General features: G+C 49.7%; 2 protein-coding genes and 1 long non-coding RNA gene across 4 annotated transcripts; 2 read left to right on the top strand and 1 right to left on the bottom strand.

The window, feature by feature from the left end:
• The first annotated feature begins 2,427 nt into the window (after window positions 1-2,427).
• On the top strand, window positions 2,428-3,998 carry LOC120654831. 2 transcript variants are annotated; one of them, XR_005667188.1, is made up of 2 exons: window positions 2,428-2,694; window positions 3,618-3,998. It is a non-coding gene; the product is annotated as an uncharacterized LOC120654831 (long non-coding RNA). The 2 variants fall into 2 exon arrangements; XR_005667187.1 differs by having other exon boundaries at window positions 2,447-3,215.
• A 4,215-nt stretch (window positions 3,999-8,213) lies between these two features.
• Window positions 8,214-11,633, top strand: LOC120654828 (protein CYPRO4-like). The gene is made up of 2 exons (XM_039932491.1): window positions 8,214-10,041; window positions 11,052-11,633. Exons 1-2 carry the CDS (start codon window positions 8,380-8,382, stop codon window positions 11,331-11,333), a joined length of 1,944 nt encoding a protein of 647 aa, XP_039788425.1. The 5' UTR covers window positions 8,214-8,379; the 3' UTR covers window positions 11,334-11,633.
• A 490-nt stretch (window positions 11,634-12,123) lies between these two features.
• Window positions 12,124-13,774, bottom strand: LOC120654829 (protein transport protein Sec61 subunit gamma). Its single transcript, XM_039932492.1, has 3 exons — window positions 13,547-13,774; window positions 13,327-13,456; window positions 12,124-12,343 (listed from the first exon to the last, which is right to left on the bottom strand). The coding sequence occupies exons 1-2, from the start codon at window positions 13,638-13,640 to the stop codon at window positions 13,341-13,343; spliced, it is 210 nt and encodes a 69-aa protein (XP_039788426.1). The 5' UTR covers window positions 13,641-13,774; the 3' UTR covers window positions 12,124-12,343; window positions 13,327-13,340.
• Window positions 13,775-18,042: the final 4,268 nt, after the last annotated feature.

The following is an 18,042-nucleotide window of genomic DNA, read 5'->3' as shown; positions in this document are numbered from 1 at the left end:
GAGGCACGTGGTGACGAGGCGATGGCACCGTTGGCCGCGATGCTGAGTTGCGACATGCCAGCCTCAACCCACGTGGGGGAGCTATGGCGTGCCGCACGGCGCCGCTCCGCGCGTGCTTGTCGCGAACGGTGGCCCGAACGCCTGTTGCGCTGGGCTGGTGGTGTCGGAGCGACGAGGTTGCATCTGGGCGAGAGGAGCTGCATGAGGTAACCGTTGCCGGTTGCTCTGAACTCGAGACTCCCGAACCAGATCATGTGTCCAGCTGGGAGCGGATCCGAGACACCCATAGGGTATGGGTTGGATCTGCCCGCCATCCCTGGAGATCAAATGGGAACAAGAGAGAAAATGTCACGCAGCGTCCCCTACCTGGCGCGCCAACTGTCGGTGTCCCGACCCGGGGGTCTGGATCCCAACTAGTAAATGATGCGTGTTTCCTCGTCCCAGATGATGATGCAAGAGGCAACACAGTAACGCACAATTTATCTTGGTTCCGGCCGCGGGGCCGTACGTCCAGCAAAGGGGGTGTGCGAAGGCACTGTATTATCTTGCACCCGGAGTGCTTGTAGTAGGGGTACAAGCGAGGCGAGAGAGGGAGGGAAGCTCCCGGGTCTCTGCTAGAAGAGGAGTCGGGTATGGCGATGATCGTGAATGTAGGTGACCGCGGTAGCTGATGTCCAGAAGCGTCCAAAAAAGGGAGTCAGCCAGTTCGTCCGCCCCCTTAAAGGAAGCCCGCCTCCTCCTTTTATAGTCACAAGGAGGGGCGGTGTACATGGGTGGGGGCGTAGAAGTCGTAGTTTTCCCCTGAATCGCGGGGGTACAGTGACCGAACACTGTAGGAAGTACACTGTGGGGCATGGCGTCAGGCGTGGCAGTCGTCCTGGATATCATCCTTGGTCCTGCGGAGATCGCGCCGGCGTCCTGCCAGCCCCTGCAGGCAGCGTGGTCGTCACTGTAGGGTGTACGGGCCTCCAGATATGGCGTTCCGTGGGCCTTGCAGGTCAGGGTCCTGCGTACCCCAGTGGTGGCGAGGCACGCGACGGTCCCGGACCCCTCTGGACAAAGTACCGGTGTGCGTACTAAGGAGGTCCGGGGGTTGCGTGGAGGCCCCGGACCCCTCGAGGTGGGAGGTCCGGGACTTCAGCTGCGTGTGCTGAGCATCCCTCGAGGAGGGGTACGTGGCATCGCCGGGTCCTTTTCCCAGGCAGGAGGCGGGTCCGGGGCCATGCGTATGATGAGGTGGAGTCCGGTCAACCGGAGTTGGCAGAATAGTAACGGGGACTGTGCTGAGCACATCTTGTCCCGCATCGCAGGTTCCACAGTGCCGCCACAGCGTCCGGGATGGCGGAGCAGTGACCGAAGTCAACGGATGGGACTCCGGTCGCAGCCATCATGAGGAATGGCGGTCTGACACCGTCTGTCCTGGGCGCCGTGGAGGAGTGGTCGGCTTTTAATTCCCCCGTACGGCAAGCGGTTGAGTGGTGGGGCCGTTTGTCCTTATGCCGAGGGGTGGCCTCGAGCGAGGCGGAGGTGCATTGCTTGCTCGAGGGTAGTTCCGCTACCCTCGAGCGAGGCGGAGATGCGGGGTGCAGTCGAGGGTCTCGATAGAAGCCCTCGAGCGAGGCGGAGATCGTCCCGCGGGCCCGAGAGGGGTGCGAATGGGCCGCATGCTGGGCTTCGTTGAGTCCTTTTCTTTCTTTCAGATCGGAAGGATGCCGTGGGCCTTCGTGGGCCCAGTTGCCTTAACATGTGTTTGCGTTTTAAAGCGATCTTAGTATCACGATTAGGGTGTCCATAATTATGGTAGCCGACAGAACCCATTTGCTGAAAGACATCGACAACAATATCTTAATTGATTTAATAGCAGAGCAACAATAAATGACAATTCTACCCCCGCTGCCTTATCTTCTCTTCCTCGGTAAAACCATCCCAAGCGCTGCTCGCGAACGGCAGGGCTTCACCTTGAAGCTGTCGTCAGTCTTGAGGTTCGGGAGCGTGAGACTGGGAGGATACTACTTGCTTAGCTCCGGGGCCGGCAGCGGCGAGGCGTACTTCTTCGGCGAGGACGACGACACACCGCGGGAGACTTGAACAGCACACAGAGCGAGGTCTACATTCTAACGGTGTCCCTGGACAAATTTGTCCAAATTCCAGTCAGTCCTTCCAGCCTTCTGAAATTCCAGCCAGCCCCCTCCATCCAGCCAAAATACCAGCAGCCGAACAGGCGATGCCGGTGGAAAAACCAGCGCGCTGATGGGGAAGTGATGGGCTAGCTAGCTTGTCATCGCGTGGCGTGCCGTGCCTACCTGGCTACCTCGGACCCGGAGCCTTCCCTTCCCTGCAAACGTCGGCATCAACCACAGCATGCGCACTTCTTCACCGCGCCCGGCACGGTGGTGCAGCCGTGCAGGACGAGCGGACGGCAGCAACGCGAGTTAGCGAGTAATTACGCCGTCGGTTTAGGGCATGTACAACGGACAGTCGACTCCGTCGACATGCAGATTTTTTTTGCGAAAACCCCCCTCGTGACTGGCAATTATTGAGGAGAGAGAGCAGGGTCGTCGGCTCGTTCGTCGGCGGCTTGCGCGCGTGGTCCGAGACGAGTCGACGAGGAGCACGAGGGTTGTACGGAGCGCTGCGGCTCGGCGACGGCGGCGAGGATCCGGTGAGCACGCGGGGAATCGTTTGGCGCCAAAGGTGCGTGCCATCTTCCCCTGAAAAATCCTCGCCGTGCACCGCCCCGTCCCCGTCCCCGTCCCCGTCCCTGTCCCGCGCTGCCCCGTCCTCGCCGCGCCACCACCGTCCACTACTGTGTTGCTTCTCCCACGGCCTGCAACGGAGGCAGTAGGCCGCAATATGCACGCGCTTCCGGCTCTCCCTCTCCCCAGCTCCGGCAACGGGGGATCTGGCCGCGGCCGACCCGCACAGCGCCCCCCCGCCGCCGGAGATCCTCCCCTTCCCCCAGCTCCGGCCAGGGCGGATCTGGCCGCCGCTGACCCGCACAGCGCGTCCCCGCCGCCGGAGACTGTCGCCCCCATCACGAGCGCGTAGTGGACGAGCATCCTGCACCCAGACTTCAACGGCTCCCCAACTCCGGCCATGGTGTGGATCTGGCCGCCGCCGGAGACGGCCGCCTTCATGAGCGCCTAGGCTTCAACGGCAAAACGAAACCACAGGCGCCTACAATACTGGAGTGCAGGTTTAGCTGAACAATACTGGTACGCTAGTCTGAACTTTCACTAAATCGAGCAACTTCTGTCGAGAATTTTGACTGTGTTGATTCAATCTAGTATAAAACTGAATATTCTGAACAGAACAATGCAGTCCGAATTTCGGACAAATACCCATACCCTAAATTTTGGTTAGGCTGTAAAGCAGTTGAGATAATTTCCATTATGGCATGAGATGATTTGTCATCCTTTTTATATGATTGCTTCAATTGGTAGGCTGTAATGTGACATCGTACACGGTTATCGCTGACTTCAGTTTGTTCAGGCTGCCACTTTGGTTCTTTCAGATATGTTGTTCTGAAGGTTCAGTAATATGTCAGCGTTTACTGCACTGACTTGAATACAAATGCGGGCATGCATGATGCGTTGCATTCGTTTTTCTGTGTGCAGTGAGAGAATGGTGTACCTTTGCCCAAAAGAGACATGCTACTCTGCAAGAAACTAGCATGCTTGCTTAGTCGGTAGTACATGATAAGGGCTGCGAAAAAATGTCCTGGATACAGCAACTTCCATATGGAATTTTGACTGTGTTCGTTCAGTTTAGTCTGAATCAACTTTTCTTATTGTCTTGGTAGAGATTTTGGAATCTTGATGTTGATCCAAACTAAATGGTCTTGGTTGTTGAGCTTTCTGCATCACAATATCAAGAATTTCAGATGAGATGGAGCTGTACAACCAGTTGAGGATAACATAGTAAACTTGTGTACTTCCTTTTAAATTCAGACTTTACTATGGAAAGTCAGAAACAAGTATAACTCTTCTCTCTCACTATCAACTATCTCTTGGGAAATTTGGGAAAGACTTATGCAGACACAGTTGGAGTTGTCAATCTTGGTGGTGGATCTGTCCAAATGGCATATGCTATCACGGAGAAGGATGCAGAAAAGACTCCTAAACTATCTGATGGGGAAGATTCATATGTGAAGGAACTCTTAAGGGAAAATTCCTTGCATGGCCCTAGAACAAATAGCACTCCCTTGCATGGCCCTGGAGAAATGAAAATTCTTTGTATGACCTCTGTTTTATTTTCTATCCTTTCTATGGCCTTCCTGTCACCTCCCGTTGGAAATTCCGTCAACATCACACAGACCCCGCCGCCGTCCGCTCCACATCCTCCGCTCCCGCGATACAGGCCCCGGCGCCTCCCTAGCTTATTCCCTAGCTTCTTCGTGCCCTCGCCGAACTCCCCACCTCCCTAGCTTCTTCCCTTGGCTAACTCGGTCGCCTCCCTAGCTTCTTCCCCAGGCTCTTCCCCACGAGCTCCTGCCGCTCCACGGCGCGGGATTTCAAATCTCGCGGCCGCCCGAGCTTCAACACCACCGCGACCTCCTTCTCGTCGCTGGCTCGATTCGCCGAGCACGAGCCGTCCTACCTCGATTCCCCGCACGTGGAGCTTCCTTGCCCTCTCACCGAACTCCCCACCCATCACCCCAGCCCGCTGCGCGCCCTCGAGCCCTCTCGCCGGCACGCCCGAGCTGCCAGTGCCGCCGTCGCACCGCCTAGCCGGTGAGACCCACCTTCCCGGCCTCCTCTCTACCGACCAACCACATGGGTGCGTTCTCCATGAGCCGTAGATGCTCAAGCTCCCTCTAGTCACCCGCATGCGCCGCTCCGCTCACCGGAACGCCGTAGGCGCCATTGTGATCGCCATGGCCACGGTGGCCAAGCCCGCCGGCCGCCTGCGGCAGGCCAGGAGCAGCATAGGGCCCCAAATGGGTGCGCCCGGCAGTGCTGATGCTGCCTGTCATGGCGCGCGTGGCGAGGGAGAGCTTGAGCCGCGGCCCTGTCATGTCCACGCGCACGCGGCGAAGGAGGCAGCCGCGGCCGCGGTGACGAGCAGGGCCGCCAGCGGCTGACGCGGGGCATCCATGGCATGCGCGGCGGGGCAGGCGGGTGGGCGGGCGGGCGGAGGGCGTCAGTGCCTTCACCGGGGGCAGTGGCGGTGCCTCCAGCAGGTCAACGGGGGCGCAGTGTGGCGAACGGCGTGGGGACCTGCATCGCGGGGCGGGGATGTGGAGCGGACGGCGGCGGGGCTCGCGCGGGGACCTGCATCGCGGGGCGGGGATGTGGAGCGGACGGCGGCGGGGCTCGTGTGATGTTGACGGAATTCCCAATGGGAGCTGACGGGAAGGCCATAGAAGGCATAGAAAATAAAACGGAGGTCATACAAGGAATTTTCATTTTTCCAGGGCCATACAAGGGAGTGCTATTTGTTCTAGGGCCGTGCAAGGAATTTTCCCCTTCCTTAAAGGATGCAGTTTTGTAGTCAATTGATCAGTCTATTTGTTATCTATCTATAGAACCACTCGGCTCTGATGAGGGAAACTCTTGGAAAGATGACTCGGAGGAACTCATTTTGAACCTATGAATGTTATCTGCATTTGTGTTACTGCATATCTATGTCAATTAGAGCACATATGGCATTGTTATGGGCGAAGAGAAAATTAGAGCAGTATGTCCCATGAGGGCGATGACTTTATTATTATATCATGTCATGTATTGCTATCCATATAAATATATATTATATACATAATTATTTTAAGAGCCATTCGAATTATTTGATATATTGTGTTTTCTCCTATGTATGCAACATAATGGCTACAAAGATCATATTATGCACTAGATCACCAAAAAGTGAATTAAATACCTAGCAGACAGTTAAATAGACAACTCGTTGTATAAGCGGTCATTTTGTGATAAATAGACAGCAACTGTGTGGACGTACTTACCGATGCAGTTTCGCCGAGCGAGCCGTTTTGCCGTCGCCTCCTCCCACGACGGCAAAAGCGCGTGCTCCAAGATCAAGTAGACACCAGCGCTTGCGTTGGGGAACCAAATCGCCGGCGGGATGGATCGGCTACGGCAGCAGCGATTTTGGCGCGCATCGCAGCAAAATCCCACTCCCAGCGCGCGCTCTCTCCCCGCAACCGCGCACGCTTTCTCCTCAAATCCGTGCCTCCATCGCCCCTCATATTCCAATCCCCGCTGCCTCTTCATCCACAAATCGCTCAGAAGGTAGATCGGGCTGCCATGCCACGGAAGGAGGAAGCTGCTGCACGGTAGAGGAAGAGCATGGCGCTCCCGCGGCAGGCAGCAACGGCAGGCCGGAAAGGTGTCCCGGCGGGCTGGGGCGCAGCGGCGCATCACCGGCGATGCCCATCTCCGTTGAAGCTTCGTCGGCGTTCCCCACTGCCCCAAGTTACACTGGTGGCCGTTTCCCTGCTGCCCCATCGTCCAACAATGGCCGGATCCCCGCCGGCTGTAGCGCAAGATCCCCCCCCCCCCCCCCCCTACTCTGAGCTCAACCATGGCGTCTCAATATTCATGGATGCATACTTTAAATCGTTAGTTGCCAATTGTGGGCTTGCATTTTTATGGATGCATGTGTACTGTGTCATTCGTATGTATGCAAGTGTAGTTTATGCTCCATTGAAATAGTTGTTATTTTTCGAAGTGGTTAAATATTGAGAGTTCGAATGCTTTCTTATTCATATGGTACATAGCCACACAATGGTCTACACAGCAATATTCATAGTTGATCATAGGCTACATTCCAAGCATTAAACAATCAAATCAAATAGACAGTAGCTGTCTGTGGGTTGGAGAAGCTGTCTGCTGAGCTGTCTGTGTTACTAATTCCCAAAACTTGCAGACGGCAGCTGTTTGTGGGTTGGAGATGCCCTTATTATTCTGATAAATCCGGCACCAAAACATTGATTACCTGTCTTTCTAAAAACAATCCGGCACCATTTATGTTGCCTTTTGATCAGCGGGTCAGGGCAGATGCAGCAACCTCTTTTCACTCCGTCTCAAGACATTTCAGACCGCCTCGCTAAGAAAGGAGATTACTAGCCACTTTTCAGCACTTGCAGAGCTGATGACCAACTATCAGATGTTTTCAACCTGAAGACCTTCAAAAGGGTCTCTCCATATATCCCCGAACACATCGATTTTTATTTTTTTTACTTTTGGGGCATTTGGGCAACTAATGATTAACAGTCGTCTTCAGACACAAGTACACAACCATTGATTTTTGCAGCCTTTTATACTGTTGTAAAAAGTATCACTCTCGATTGCATATTGCAGTTCCCATCCAGGCAAGTTCAGTAGTATGAAAGAACCCTGCGATTCGTTATATGAAGGTTACAGTCCTTTACCCCTACTCTCTCCGTTTCAAAATTTTGATATGTAGTATGTATCTGAGTTTGAGTGAGTAATTAGGGGGCCAGCTATGGTACTTTATCTTAAAAATCAATAAATAGTAGCTGGTTTACTGTTCATTTAGTGTAGATTTTCAGAAGTCGGAGGGGGGGGCATGGCCCCCTTTCAAATGCACTAAGCTCCGCCAGTGTGTATCTAGACATATCTTATATCTAGATATATAGAAAAGACATGTATCCTAAAATAGCAAAACAACTAATAATCTCAGAAGATAATGAGATTTGCAGCTTTTTGGTAAGAGCTTTCCATTATTGTGCGACAATGACACCAACAATCCTGCATGCTATAGTTCAGTTTCAGCTTTTGGCCGAGACCAAGGTAGGCCACTGGAACGCAGATTCAGCGATATTACCACGGTGACATTCCCGTGTCATTGAATCACTGATGTGTAGGACTTACATGGACTCGAATGACTTGGGCCTCATGTTAACTCAATGTCACGCAATGTCACCGTGACAATATCTCTGAATCTCTATCCAGGCCACCGAAGTACTGAACCCAACTCCAAACAGTAAACGTTCTCTTTTTTCCTCGTGGTGCTGTTCGTCGATTTTCAATTTCCATTCTCAGCTAAAAAATCTGGGAAACTATTGTTCGTGTTATGAATTCGAGCTGCATATTCACTTTGAAACTTTGAATCACCGAGTTCAGATCAAGCACTTGGGAGTCACTGTCACGGCCCTACGGATCTCAGTTTGAATTGCGTACCGTTTGGTATTCACTCCTACGTAGTTCTGAAGCCAATTCGCCTATTCTTTTCATCTCCCAGATCTCCTTCCCCACTTGCAACGCAAACCCCCACCTCCACCTTCCTTCGCCAGTTCGCCTCCCCTCTCCGCCCCCAAATTTCAAATTCCCGAACGCTCCTCCTCCGCTCCCCCCATCCACCTCCTCGCCGAAACCCTAGCCGCTCGCCGCCGCCGCCGCCGCCATGGGGGGTTCACACAGCCGCGAGGACCTGGACCTCTCCGACTCCGACTCGGAGGACGCGGAGTCCCGGGCCTCCGACAACTCCTCCGACTACGGCACGCCGCCCCCGGCCTCCGCCTCGTCCAAGGCGGCAGGCGGCGCGGGGGCGGCCACCCCCGCCTCCGTCGACGCCATCGACCGCCAACTCCGCAGCCTCCGCCTCAAGTACAACGAGCCCATCTCCCCCAACCCTAGCCCCGGCCTCGCCCCCACCGCCAACCCGGCGGCCCTCAACGCCGTCAAGCTGTACCTCCACATCGGCGGCTCCTCCCCGTCCGCCAAGTGGATCGTCTCCGACCGCCTCGCCGCCGCATCCTTCGTCCGCACCGGCGACGACGAGGACGACGACGCGCCCGCCACCGGCCCCTGGTGCCTCGTCGTGGGGTCGAAGATCCGGGCCAGGGTCGGGCCCGAGCTGCAGCTCAAGACCTTCCCCGCGCAGCGCCGGGTGGACTTCGTCGCCGACGGCGTCTGGGCCCTTAAGTTCCTCCACGCTGACGGCTTCGGCGATTTCTGCGCCAAGTACCACAGTTGCCTGTTTGAGAACAGCTACGGCGTCGCCGCCAACGATGAGGGCCGCGCCAAGGTGTTCGGGAAGGACTTCGCGGCGTGGGCGCGCCCGGAGGATGGTGACGAGTCCATTTGGGAGGATGCCACCGACGGGTTTTCTCCAGGGCCCAAGGGCAGCCCGATGCCGCCACGGACACCCACACTGAAGCCCCTGATGGAGGATCTGAGGGAGTTCGAGGAGCCGGTTGAGGAAGGCAGTGGGATTCAGAGTCTTGCACTTGGCGCGCTGGATAACAGCTTCCTTGTTGGAGATTCGGGCATTCAGGTTGTGAGGAATTTCGAACATGGGATACATGGCAAGGGGATGTCTGTGAAGTTTTCTGGGGGGAACACGAACTTCTCAACTCCTAAGAAGGCACTTCTGATGCGGGCGGAGACTAACATGCTCTTGATGAGCCCCGCCACTGATGGGAAGCCTCATGCCAAGGGGGTGCATCAGCTTGACATTGAGACTGGGAAGGTGGTGTCGGAATGGAAATTTGAGAAAGATGGAGCTGATATTAATATGAGGGATATTACGAATGATAGCAAAGGTGCTCAGATGGATCCGTCGGAATCCACCTTCTTGGGACTGGATGACAATCGGTTGTGCCGGTGGGATATGAGGGACCGGAGGGGTATTGTGCAGAACCTTGCAAGTGCAGCTGAATCACCAGTATTGCAATGGACCCAGGGCCATCAGTTTTCCCGGGGAACAAACTTTCAATGTTTTGCTTCTACTGGTGATGGGTCCATCGTTGTTGGATCATTAGATGGGAAGATCAGATTGTATTCGAAGAGCTCTATGAGGATGGCGAAGACAGCCTTCCCAGGGCTGGGTTCGCCAATTACTCATGTAGATGTGACTTACGACGGAAAATGGATTTTGGGGACAACCGATACATACCTGATTCTGATATGCACCATTTTCATTGACAAGGATGGAAAGGAGAAGACCGGATTCAGTGGGAGAATGGGGAACAGAATTGCAGCTCCAAGGCTGTTGAAGCTCAACCCACTAGACTCTCATCTCGCAGGTGCAAACAACAGATTCCGGGAGGGAAGGTTCTCTTGGGTGAGTATATCTTGCCACTTTCTTACTATGAAATTATGTTCAGATTACCACTGACTATACAAATAGTCATTGCACTTCTTGGGTAGCATTCTGATATTGCGCATGATCAAAACTAACAGTAGGTTGTACTGATATATTCAGTGACCCGTAATTATCAATTTATAAGAGTATAGATCATGTAGAAAGTCTTCAGCTTTACATTGGTGTTAGGTTCTGTTATGTGGCCTTTGCTTATAATACTTGGGCTTTTTCCCTTGTTTAATCACACCCCTGACATTCAATACATGTCTTTTGCGGTTTTATAGTTGTGTATGCCACTCATTTGTTATGTTAAATATTTCATACTATAAGGATGTTGTGACAGATGCATGTTAGTTGGATGTTGCCTTTTAGTTATGAGTTACCAATTTTCACTTGTCGTGGAAATGGAGTATGCTGGAAAATTAGTGTGACGTTGTATCATACTGTTAAAGACAGTCAATTCAGTTTCAATTTAGTATAGGTTGGATGACATTCATCAGCATTGTCAAACTAGCAGAGCAATGTAACTACCACAAATTTATTTACCTTTTCATGCCTGGTGTTTGCTAAAAATGTTTCTTGATTGAGTTCACTGCGGAGTATCTAGGATCCAGATCTGGAGCTGATAACCTGCATGTGCTTATGATGCATGTATTGTTAATAAGCCACCTTCTATGCTTCCTCGTACCATTTGAATGCAGTTCAGTGGATCATTTTGTTTCAGCTGCTTTAAAACTATTAGTATGATATGAACTTGAATGTATGCTGGTGACACATTGCTGTGTCTGGTACATATTGAATCACCTGCTGTGATCTCCATGCCACTGTCTGCAGAGACTATAATCAAATGGTTAATGTATTTCCTAGACTAGAAATATCCCAAATTTTGTTTTCTGATTGATGAAAACCCATTGACCACGACCACGAGTGGTGGTGTGCATTTGTTTACTATTGAGACTAGCCCTCATCCTGTGTCCAATGACGCGCAGGTGACGGAGAATGGGAGGCAGGAGCGGCACCTTGTGGCCACGGTGGGGAAGTACAGCGTGGTGTGGAACTTTCTGCAGGTGAAGAACAGCCACCACGAGTGCTACCAGTACCAGGAGGGTCTCAAAAGCTGTTACTGTTACAAGGTGATCCCGAAGGATGAGTCCATCGTGGCCAGTCGTTTCATGCATGACAAGTACGCCATCAGCGACTCTCCCGAGGCGCCACTGGTGGTGGCCACACCCATGAAGGTCTCTTCCTTCAGCATATCCAGCAGGCACTAGCTCCGTGCTGCTGTTCCACCTTGTCGTCGCCTCTTAGGGGCCGGTAGATTGGTTGGCATGTTGTTTCGTGTAACTCGCACCAACAGATAATCTGTTTTCATTTCGTTTGTTTTTGGTAGACTTAACTGTTGAGCTCGGTGACCATCTAATCTGTGTTCGATCCGTTTTCTTGATTCACTTGGCTGTTAAGCTTGGTGACTATCTTTCATGGTCTGTTGGAAGATTTAGAATTCTATGTATGCTGACGAATTGTTTTTTCATGTGGCTCTGAGTAAAATCTGCTGATTCATTCGGTCGTGATATGCAGCCTTGTGGCCCTTGGGCTCAGATGTACGAACACATTCACTAACAGAACCCTTTAAACCTACCATGGTACCACTTGGGTACTGTTTGGTTGGGTACAAAACGGGTGCTATCCGTTTACACCGTGATTCATTCTTGTTAGATTTTGTTTGGTATGGATGTTATGTGATCAGATACCATGGTAAGCGATTACAGTCCAATACAAATTACCCCAAAAACGAGGTGTATCACATCCCATTACGTACCTTTCCAGCGGCACTCAATTTTTCCGCATTCAGCATTGTAACCATTTGCATTAACACAGCGATTTGCCAACCAAACAACACCTTAAGGTCAGAGACCTGCTAGCAATTCACAAATCTAAACCTGTCCTGGATAAACTAACCATGCTACGGTAGCTACTACTGAAAAGACAACGTCTGCCTGTAAGGAAATAGGAATCAGGAACGGAGCCAAACCACAACATATCCCAGAAGACAAGGTAAACGGGTGCGGAAACTGTCACCATTGGATTTTGTTACCTGTTAGCTCACGCATGCCTAATCAGTATCAGGTTACAAAAAGAGTTTCAAGTGTACCAAATCTTTCGAGACAAAACAGGAGGAGCAGTCCTTAACAAAAAGAAAACCTAAATGATTCTTTATGATATAGGGCTGAAAACTGCTTCCAAGGTATTGTTGCCATTGTCCAGTCCTGCGGCCCCTCACCTGCAGCAGAGGCAACAAAATAACCATTAGAACTGGTCATGATGCTCAATTGGACACAGTATGTTCATCTAAAGCCCAAGTGCAAAAGAAATTTGGGTGAGATAACATGAGGTCAATCCATGGATTGTCATTTCATTATGTTTGCTAGGAGGTAATAGCACAAAGCATCAATCACTATAACACAAATATCATCAGTTGATCTAAAAGTGGGAAACAATATCTTTTACGAATGGTCAAGCTACTGAGCAGCCCGTGATTCCTAAAATCCCATATCTATGAAGGAGGTACCTAATAGTCTGGTCAATTTGGTTATTGTACACACAACTAATGTTAAGCAAATCACCATTACAAGCCAGACCATAGACTTGCAGGATCATCTTGTTGAGCTTACAGCTGACATGGTCTAGCTAAAAGCAGCTGTCTAAGAGTTTGAATTGCACACTCAAGTACTCAACATTTGATTGCTGTGTTTTGGAAGTACAACTGAAGAATTTGCAGGATGTTACAAGAAACAGCATTTGGTTTGTCACCATCAGCTACATATTTAACATCAAAACTTCCAAAATCTGGCTTGACTGAATCATCACTGCTTATCTTTTTCTGGAGCCAGAACACAACCATAGTAAAAAATCAGGTTAACTCGTCCAATTTAGCAGATACCAAGTGAACATCACGAGAGAATTTTAAGGCCACACAGGTACTGATTCGAGACTAAAAAATGGCTTCCAGACCAAGCTACTATAGTAGTATAAAAACTAATCATACTGCATAGCACAAGAGCCAATCAGGTGAACGCATAAGCACAAGCCTTACTCGACCACTGCGGGCTCAAATCACATGACTCGATATGAAATTGAAATCGTTCTAAGCAGATTTCGAACGATCTAAGAGATCCATTGAATTGCACATATGGGGCACAAAAAAATTGACTGAATGCGGCTGGAAACCAGATCGAGGAGAGGCGTGAGGCGCAAAATATATACCTGCTGGGACCGGATCAGCCTGACCCGACGATGATGTTGTTGATGGGGATGAAGATGAGCTTGACGAAGAAGCCGACGAAGCCCATGACGACGAAGCCGATCGCCGTCCGCGCCGCCACCTTGGTGAATTCTGCGCGCATCAAAAGGCAGCCCATCAGATCCGGCGAGATTTCGCAGCCAGAAACGTACGGGGGTCGGGGATCTGGGGCTTGGCAATTACCCTTGCGGTCGGGCTTGTGGCAGCGCTTGACGAGGCGGATGCTGTCCTTGGCGAACTCCCGGAGCGGGTCGACCACCGAGTCCACGGCGTCCATGGCGGCGCGGAGAAGATCTCGAGGCCGCTTCGCTTGCTTGGAGAGGAGACGACGACGATGACGCGGAGGTGGCTTTGCGCGTGATTTGCCTTCTCGAGGTGAAAGCGTCCAATACTGATGGTAGTTGGATTGGATGACTGGGACGGACTGGAAGTGGGCCTCTTTTAGGATACCGTTAGGCCCAGGTTATTGGGCCCTAAGCAATCCATCGGGCCCTAGGCAGACTGTTGCAAGCAGCTGGCTTTGGATTGCTCTGCTTCCCTTCATCCCTCTCCCTCCCCCACTCGCCACAAAGGACAAGCTAAAAAAACAAAAAACAAAGGTCAAGCTCACTCACAAGCACCATTTCCGTTTGATTATACGAGAAAGCTTGGCCTGACACTCTGAAAGTTCTTGTGCTGAAGCGCCTTTGACGGTGGACTGGATTGTTTGGAAGACGATGACTGTGCAGTCTGCAGTCTGCACTCTGCAGTGGCCCCCGCGCGCCGTGATTCTCTGAACCTGTAAAAACCAATTGCCCTAGTCTCTCCGCGGAGACGCTTGGCAAGAACTGTAAATCCTATTGGTTCATGCGGTGGAATCACTTTTGACACTGCTTGATTCCAAATGTTTGCCAATTTCTAAAGAAATGTTTGTAATTCGGGAATTTTTTGCAGAGATTAGATTTTTGACTTGTGGTTTATGAAATAGTGATGGGATTGATTGATGTCTCGCGGCGGCATCAGATCCTGCAACTATTTTATTCACCAAGAGGTTGCCAAGAAGCACACAAAGAGGTAACAACAAAGGTGTATATATATATATATATATATATATATATATATATATATAAAGAGGTAAGGATCCTCATGCCTTTCTTCAGAGACTGCAGTTTTCAGCAAAAGGTTCCCAACTGCTCATGCATAGTACCTGAGCACTGCACTTCCCATAGGTGTGCACTATTGTTCTTGAGCATCCAGGCCAACACGCATGTCGAGCAATCCTTGTTTAGTTGCAAAGTTCAAAATTCTAAAAAAAATTCCGGCACTTGTATGGAGATTTAAATCTAGACAAAATAAAAAACGCATTGTACAGTTTGCCTGTAAATCGCGAGACGAATCTAATGAACCTAAATAGGCTATAATTAGATGCTAAATTGCTACAGTAATGCTATAGTAAACAACCTCTAATGCGGATTAATTAGGCTCATTAGATTCATCTCGCGATTTACAGACGAATTTTATAATTTATTTTGTGATTAGTCTATATTTAGTACTTCAAATATAAAAATATGTTTTTTCAAAAACTTTACAATGTGCAACTCCTTAGCGGCAGCACACAGTCTGACTGCTGACGGCTGACCTAGAGCCTACAGCTCGGATGCTGAATTAATTCCCGTGTGCACTGAATGTTGGTTCAAGGGAAGACCCTGGCAGATGGAATTTTACTGCTTTCAGACTTGTGTTTTATCAAACAGTGATTAAGATTGATTGATGTCTCGCAGCAGCATCAGATCCTGCAACTATTTTATTCACCAAGAGCTTTCCAAGAAGCACGAAAAGAGGTAACAACAAATAGGGAAGTACATGAACATATCAGCTAGATTCCTCCTGTCTTTCTTCAGAGACTGCACAAATGCCCAAATTCGGCAGCAGCTGCCACCTGCCGTGCGTTAGCACCTGGGCACAGCAGTTCCACAGATGTACACTGTTGTTGAGCATGAGCATCCAGACCAACCTGCATGCTGAGCATAATCCGTCGACGGCAGCGCAGAGGCTGACGATAGCCTACAGCCCCGAGGCCGAAATGCTGAACTCCTTCCTGTCAGCACTGATTCGCATGTGGTTGCAGATCCAGTTCACTCTGCTTGTAACTGTAACTGCCGTTCAATTGGGACTTGCATGGAGACCTGCTCGTCACTCATCCAGCTGCTTCCACGCATCGCAGTGCAAGGTTCTTCCCCTGACAGCACACTGTAACTGATTAACTGGAGACTGCTTCTAATCAGAAATGAAAACCACTCCGTTTCCTGCAAAATTCCAATGCCATCTAGTTGCTGCGATCAGGATCATCTCTGAGCGGCTGGGTGCTCCAGCGTCCCGTCTCTTCGGCGTCATTCCGGTCGCAGCAACGCTACAGCGCGCGCCTCGTCGGCGAGCAAAGCTAATCGAGCATCGGATATGAGCTCCTTTCCGGCTGCCCCCCCCCCCCCCCCCCCCAAAAAAAAAATCTTCCTTTTGGATTGGGCATCTTCTCCTCTCTGCCTTTCGGGCTCCGAGCTTATCCCAGAGCGGCAGCGCAGGCGGGTAGGCCTCTGCTGCCGGCTCGCTCCGGTGGCCGGCACACTCATTTGCCAGTGGGAAACTGCGCCAGGCGAGCTGATCGAGCCGCCGCAGCTGCTGCTGAGCAGCTCGGAGCTCTCTATGCTCTGCATAATAAGCATAATGGTTAATCATTGGATGATTACTGGACCAGGGTCTCAAACTCTCAACCGACTGATGAAGCAACATCGAAGCGCCCTATCAGCGTCATTTTTCTTTTCCTGAGTTGCCGATTGTACGCTAAAAGAAAATGGAAGAAGAGTACCACACTGAACGGTACAACAACCCCCAACGGATCGAGCAACGAAGACAACGACAACAAGAACACACCAAAATAGCAAAGCTAACAACAGTCAGCAACTAAAAGCAGCTGCCAGCATCACATTGCATGCTAGTACAGATAAGACGCTGATTCAGGTACCCCAAAAAAAACACTAAAACAACCTGAGATTAACCTGAAAGGCAAGACAGTATTTGTATTTCCATGGTCAAAGTACATGAGAGGAAGTTATTAAAAAAAGGTAAAATACACCATCGGTCCCTAATCTTGTTCTGATGTATCATCTAGGTCCGTAAACTCTAGAAATGCATTTTTCATATCTCTGAACTTGTTCCAAAGTGTCACACAGGTCCCTAATATCTCAAAATGCATTTTTAGGTCTACAAACTTATCTCACGATGTCATGCATGTCCCTAAACTCTCAAGATGCTATTTTTAATTTAATATTTTTTTTGCTACTAGAAATATTCATTTTCTACTTTAAATTTAATAAATTTTCTTATTTGATTTTTATTGAGAATGAAAATAAATTATATTAATCAATTTATACAATGCAAAGCGCGTGCAAAATATAAATAGATAGTAGGAAATATTCAGGGTTAGTATTGATATCTCCATATTAAACGAGAAAACTACAAATCCACTATTGACATCAAATGATCTATATTAACCCATAATGTATGGTTAATAAGCAGCTAATTTAGAATTAAAATTGTCTTAGTGATAAGATTTCTAAATGAATCGGCTGAAAAAATAGTTTAATAATCAGTCCATTTTGAATACAACTAACTAATGACAATTTTTAGAATTTTTTTTAGGGAAAATTTTCAAAGATATGAAAATTCATCATGAGAGTTTATGGATCGAAATGACACACCGAGACAAGTTTCGGATCTGAAGATACATCTTCAAGAGTCTAAAGACCCGAATGACACCTCCAGACTAGTTTAGGGATATAAAAATGCATTTTGAGAATTTAAGATCTAGATAACACCTCAAAACAAGTTCGAGGACCGTCCATATATTTTACTCTTAAAAAAACTACGTGAGGAAGGAGATTAACCTGATATTAACGGCGATCCGATCAGAGCGTGACACGCTCGGTGGGGATCGCGGCACTGGTACGCTGTGCCAACCAACCCAAAAGAGCTGCCTTCATGAGACTCGATCGGCCCGAAACCAGGTAATCAAAGGGGACCGATCAGATTAAGCTCTCAATTAATTCCGTCTGAACTATACATGCATGAAAGACAAGGTTGATTGCGATCGCGCAACCAAGTGGCCGCCGGGCTGTCCTGAATTCAGCCGTGTCCTTCTGAGAAAGGTGGCAAAGGTATGGAGCCCATCGATGGGGATTGGGGCATCCATGCAGATAGATTCTTCTTCAACTTTAGTAACTCTTTTTTCCACACACAAAATGCAACATGATCAAGTGTCGTCACGGAAACAAGGGGTTTCTCCCATCCTAATCGTTTTTGCGTGCATGTGATTTTCAAGTGTCGTCATCAACAGTGCCCAAGCCAAACGCACTTCTGACCGGGTTTGGCTTGGGCTAAAAAAAATTTCGCGAAATTTTTTTGCACCTTTGACAACTAATTGAGAGTATTAGATAAAGTCTAATTACAAAACCACCTGCAGGACCCCTGGTAAATTCGCGAGACCAATCTAATGAGACATTTGACCGCACAATTAGAGGATGGTACTGTAGCATCACTATAGCAAATTATTAATTAATTATTGTCATTAGATTCGTCTCGAAAAGTTACACTCATCTCTAAAAAGGTTTTGCAAATAGACTTCTACTGGCAAGAGTCAGACTCTG

This window comes from Panicum virgatum, chromosome 1N (genome assembly GCF_016808335.1).
Source record: "Panicum virgatum strain AP13 chromosome 1N, P.virgatum_v5, whole genome shotgun sequence".
Classification (NCBI taxonomy): Eukaryota; Viridiplantae; Streptophyta; class Magnoliopsida; order Poales; family Poaceae; genus Panicum; species Panicum virgatum.
This window is presented reverse-complemented; position numbering and strand designations above follow the sequence as displayed.